We start from the raw sequence: 5,000 nt of genomic DNA, 5'->3' as shown, positions 1-5,000 counted from the left end.
CAAGGAATTACACCCATCCATGTGTCTCATGCAGCACATAAAACAGTGTTTCTTTTTTTCCTCCCAAGGGCTGATTCAGACCGGGTGCGTGGCGTGAGTGTGTCAGCTGTGTGGCGTGTCCGTTTTATTTGGGCTCCCATGGTAACAGGTTAGAGCTTGTACACCGCCTGCGTGACACGCACGTCTCAGGCGCGGTTCGAGCCGTGCTGAAAACGCGTGTATGCTAGAAATAGGGCCGACGCCTATTTTTCACGCCACACGCAAGCGTGTTGGAAGCGTTTCCATTTAAAACAGTGAAGAAAAAAAGCTGAAGAGACGTTTTAGTAGGCAGAGGCGGCCGCAGCGCCACGTCATACACGTTTCTGGTGAGCAAAGACATAGAAAACGCCACGCAACCGCCACGCAACCACCACGCAACCGCCACGCAACGTTCACGCCACGCACCCGGTCTGAAACAGCCCTTTCACTCTTCCTTTCTCTCTGCATTCTCTTTCTTTCTTTCTTTCTTTCTTTCTTTCTTTCTTTCTGTATTCTCTTTCTTTATTTATTCCTTTCTCTCTGTATTCTCTTTCTTTCTTTCTTTCTTTCTTTCTTTCTCTCTGTATTCTATTTCTTTCTTTCTTTCTTTTGTTTCTGTATTCTCATTCTTTTTCTTTCTTCCTTTCTTTCTTTTTCTTTAATATTTCCGCCATCTCTCTTTTCTTCCTTTCTTCTCCTTCATCTCTCTTGCTCTGTTCGTCTCTGTCAGATGTTCATAGGCGTGCTGGCACTGTGCTACTTCTCCAAGTCTCTCTCGGGCAGTTACACCAAGAGCACCATCACGCAGATCGAGCGCCGCTTCGAGATTCCCAGCTCCACCGTCGGCATCATCGACGGCAGCTTTGAGATGGGTCAGTGTGTGTGTGTGTGTGTGGGTCTGTGTGTGTGTGTGTGTGTGTGTGTGTGTGTGTATTAATGTGTGTGTGCAGGGGCGCAGCTACCCATTTTTTGAGGGGTATGCAACAACAAATTGCCCCCCCCCCCCCCCCCAAAAAAAAAAAACACAAACAACTAAAGGGAAAACAAAAGGCTATTAGTGTAAATTATAATATTTTTAGAAATTCTGCCAATTTCAACTTGAAGTATTGTTAAATGGTGCATTGTCACTTTAAGAGAGTCTAAACGGTTCTCATAGCATCCTTTTGCCAGCTGTTGCTCACAAAGGATAAGGCTGATCCAACTCTAGCCTTTGTTTGCCACATTATCAGCACAATATTAAGCTATTTATATTAGGTTAGATTGTTTGTTAGGAAATGGAAACATGTAATGACTTGTTGCTAGCTTGACATTTCTGTTTGCAGTTTGCCATTAAAAGTTCAGTATGAGCATGGTAGCCACCTAGCTATCTTAATGGAATAGGTTATGTTTCAATCGGCATATGCTTAGCAAACGCTAGTTAGTCTGTTAACATGAATATTTGCAAGCCTCCAAGCACAGACGTCACACTTTAAATCCTACCTGTTGCTTTTCACCATCCACTTATTTAACTACTGTCGCATCCCTTGACATGCGCTCACGGCGCCCCCACTCCCTTTTCTATGTCAAAATTCTATGATGGAATCTTATGAGAGAGGGCGCCTACTCTAGCCTGTTAGTCCTCTAAAATGTTATTTAACATTGAGGAAATGCAGAAATGATTTAGAAACGTATAACAGTATATAGAATATACCAAATATATTATTATTATTTTTATTTTATTTTTACCATCGCTTTGGCGCCCCCACGGTGCTGCGCCCCTATGCGCCGCATATAGCGCATGCCCACTTTTTGCGCCACTGTGTGTGTGTATGTGTGTGTGGGTGTGTGAGTGTTTTGTGTGTGTATTAGTGTGTATGTGTGTGTGTATGTGTGTGTGTGTGTGTGTGTGTTTGTATGAGTGTGAGTGTGTGTGTGTGTATGTTTGATGTGTATGTGTGAATATGGAATGTGTGTGTTATATTCACCTGTATATCTCCTAGGTAACCTGCTGGTGATCACCATGGTGAGCTACTTTGGAGCCAAGTTCCACAGGCCTAAGATCATCGGGACAGGAGCGCTACTGATGGCAATGGGCACCTTCCTCATGGCCCTGCCACACTTCCTCATGGGCAGGTGTGTGTGTGTGTGTGTGTGTCTAATGTTTAGGGGTCAGTACTGCTCTAGTTTGTTCTATATCTACACAACATCAGGGGGCCAATGTATATGTATGTTTATGTGTGTGTGTATAAATGTGTGTATATATGTGTGTGTGTATGTGTGTGTGTGTGTGTGTGTGTGTGTGTGTGTGTGTTGTGATGTACTCCAGATATGACTATGAAACAGTAGCGCTGAGGACCTACGGTGCTGATAACTCCACCTCCAGCTCCCCCTGCTCCACTACCCCCTCCCAGGGTACCATATCACAGCCAGCACTCGGTAGGTGTGTGTGTGTGTATGTGTGTGTGTGTGTGTGTGTGTGTGTGTGTGTGTGTGTGTGTGTGAGTGAGTGTGTGTGAGTGTGTGTGTGTGTGTGTGTGTGTGTGTGTGTGTGTGTGTGTGTGTGTGTGTGTGTGTGTGTGTGTGTGTGACTGTGCATGCATCTGGAGATGTATCTAGCTCCATTGGTAACTTTTTATGAACTCAGGTATTTAATAAAGTATTATAATACAACAATTAATAAAGCCTAATTATAATAATATAATTATGTATATAACTATTTATATATACTCATGACTGAGTGTGTGAGATACAGAATAGAATAGAATCTAGAATAGAATCTTTATTGCCATTTCATATCAGATATACAATGAAATTGTATTGCTTCTTCAGCCAGTGCATAGCAGAATTAAAAAGAAAACAGTAAAACAGGAATACATGAATTAATTAATTAAATAGTGGAGAATGAAATGAGAGAAATAAGCAATATATACATAATCTACACATCATAGCGCACACACACTTTATGAGATCAGGGACCTCATGACCCAGGGAAAGAAACTGTTTATGAGTCTATTTGTCCTGCTCTTCAGGCACCTATTAGGTGCTGTCCTGGGTGTGAGGGGTAGGCAGTGATAGTGCCCTAGCTCTCCTGAGACACCGCATGCTAGCGATGTCTTCTAGCGAGGGTAGGGGACTGCTAGTGATGTGTTCATGTGATGTGTTCATGACAGGGTGTCAGGTTGGTGAGGAGGAGGGTTCCCCCATGTGGGTAATGGTTCTGGTGGGTAATATCATACGTGGTATTGGCGAAGCCACCATTGGCCCTCTAGGAGTGGCTTTCATTGACGACCACGCCCGCCCAGAAAACTCCGCCTTCTACATTGGTAAGGCACTCTGTGATTGGTCACCTGGCTCTGTATTTCTGTTTTCTGAATATAGAAATATAAATGCAATTTAAATACACATCTGAAAAGATAATAAGTTAGCCATATGTTTATATTACTTGTCTCTTCATGAATGTAACATAACGTAATGTAACATATCTCCGATGAGAACGCCATTTCTGTTTGTCACTTTCATAACGTAACGTAACATATCTCCGATGAGAACGCCATTTGTGTTTGTCACTTTTATAACGTAACGTAACATATCTCCGATGTGAATGCCATTTGTGTTTGTCACTTTTATAACGTAATGTAACATATCTCCGATGTGAATGCCACTTCCTAGGATGCTTGCACACCATCGCGGTGATTGGCCCTCTGTTCGGCTATTCTCTGGGCTCTCTCTGTGCCAGATTATATGTGGACATCGGCTTTGTCAATCTGGGTGAGAAATATTCCCGCTGTGTGTGTATGTGCGTGTGTGCGTGTCAGTGAATAAAAAGGCAGGGGTGAGTTTCTGTGCTTGCATAGTTCTGTGTGTTTGTTGGTGGTGGTGATAGTGATAAGACTGTGTGTGTGTGTGTGTGTGTGTGTGTGTGTGTGTGTGTGTGTGTGTGTGTGTGTGTGCGCGTGTGTGTGTATGTGAAAATATGCATATGACTCTCGCCGTTTGTGTGTGTTTGTGACTATGTGTGTGTGTGTGTGTGTGTGTGTATCCCCCCTCCAGACAGCGTGACCATCACGCCGCAGGACTCTCGCTGGGTGGGGGCATGGTGGCTGGGCTACGTGGTGGCAGGAGGACTCACCTTCCTCACCGCCCTCCCCTTCTGGTTCCTGCCCCGTGCCCTGCCCGAGGACCCTTGGCCCCCCCACACCCAGGACCAGAACCAGGATGAGGAGGACCAGGACCCCCCAGCGCTGGAGCCGCTCAACCCCCACCAGGAGGAAGAGACAAAGACAATCAGTGAGGTCGCCAAGGGTAAGGATGGTTGGCGTCCGAGTCCTTACTTCATGGGCAAAGTGAAAAGTCAGCCAATGAGTAACGTTGTCCTGCATGAGCTAACGGCATCATGTGGTGTGAGACAGCTTTGAGCTAACGGCATCATGTGGTGTGAGACAGCTTTGAACTAACGGCATCATGTGGCGTGAGACAGCTTTGAGCTAACGGCAGCTTTGAGCTAACGGCATCATGTGGCGTGAGACAGCTTTGAGCTAACGGCATTATGTGGTGTGAGACAGCTTTGAACTAACGGCAGCTTTGAGCTAACGGCATCATGTGGTGTGAGACTCTTGTGTTGCCCTTTCTAGACCTCCTGCCTTCTCTGAAGCACCTGTTCCGTCTCTAGTGTTGCCCTTTCTAGACTTCCTGCCTTCTCTAAAGCCATGTTCCGTCTCTTGTGTTGCCCTTTCTAGACTTCCTGCCTTCTCTGAAGCGCCTGTTGACCAATAAGATCTACATCTTCTACATGATCTCCAACATTGTGATGTTCAACGCCTTCGTCATTGTCATCACATACACTCCCAAGTTCTTTGAGCAGCAGTATGGACAGAGTGCCTCCAAGACCAACTTCCTTATCGGTATACTTTACTGACCCTAACTCTGACCTTGACCCTGACCTTGACCCTGACCCTGACCCTAACCGTGACCTGGGTCAAACTCAAAGACCAACTTCCTTATCG

The 5,000-nt window shown here is 45.3% G+C and overlaps 1 protein-coding gene across 2 annotated transcripts in view; it reads left to right on the top strand.

The window, feature by feature from the left end:
• The window catches only part of LOC121697487 (solute carrier organic anion transporter family member 1C1-like), a 14,673-nt gene that overhangs the window by 3,869 nt on the left and 5,804 nt on the right, over positions 1-5,000 (top strand). For both annotated transcript variants that reach the window (XM_042079026.1, XM_042079025.1), the window contains exons 2-8: positions 749-890; positions 1,998-2,130; positions 2,324-2,433; positions 3,168-3,320; positions 3,667-3,765; positions 4,048-4,299; positions 4,734-4,898. In XM_042079026.1, coding sequence (XP_041934960.1) covers positions 749-890; positions 1,998-2,130; positions 2,324-2,433; positions 3,168-3,320; positions 3,667-3,765; positions 4,048-4,299; positions 4,734-4,898 — 1,054 coding nt within the window. The remainder of the gene's footprint in view (positions 1-748; positions 891-1,997; positions 2,131-2,323; positions 2,434-3,167; positions 3,321-3,666; positions 3,766-4,047; positions 4,300-4,733; positions 4,899-5,000) is intronic.

The sequence above is a fragment of the Alosa sapidissima genome, chromosome 22 (assembly GCF_018492685.1).
Source record: "Alosa sapidissima isolate fAloSap1 chromosome 22, fAloSap1.pri, whole genome shotgun sequence".
Taxonomy (NCBI): domain Eukaryota; kingdom Metazoa; phylum Chordata; class Actinopteri; order Clupeiformes; family Clupeidae; genus Alosa; species Alosa sapidissima.
The sequence above is the reverse complement of the archived record's forward strand: the minus strand, read 5'-3'. Positions and strand labels throughout refer to the sequence as shown.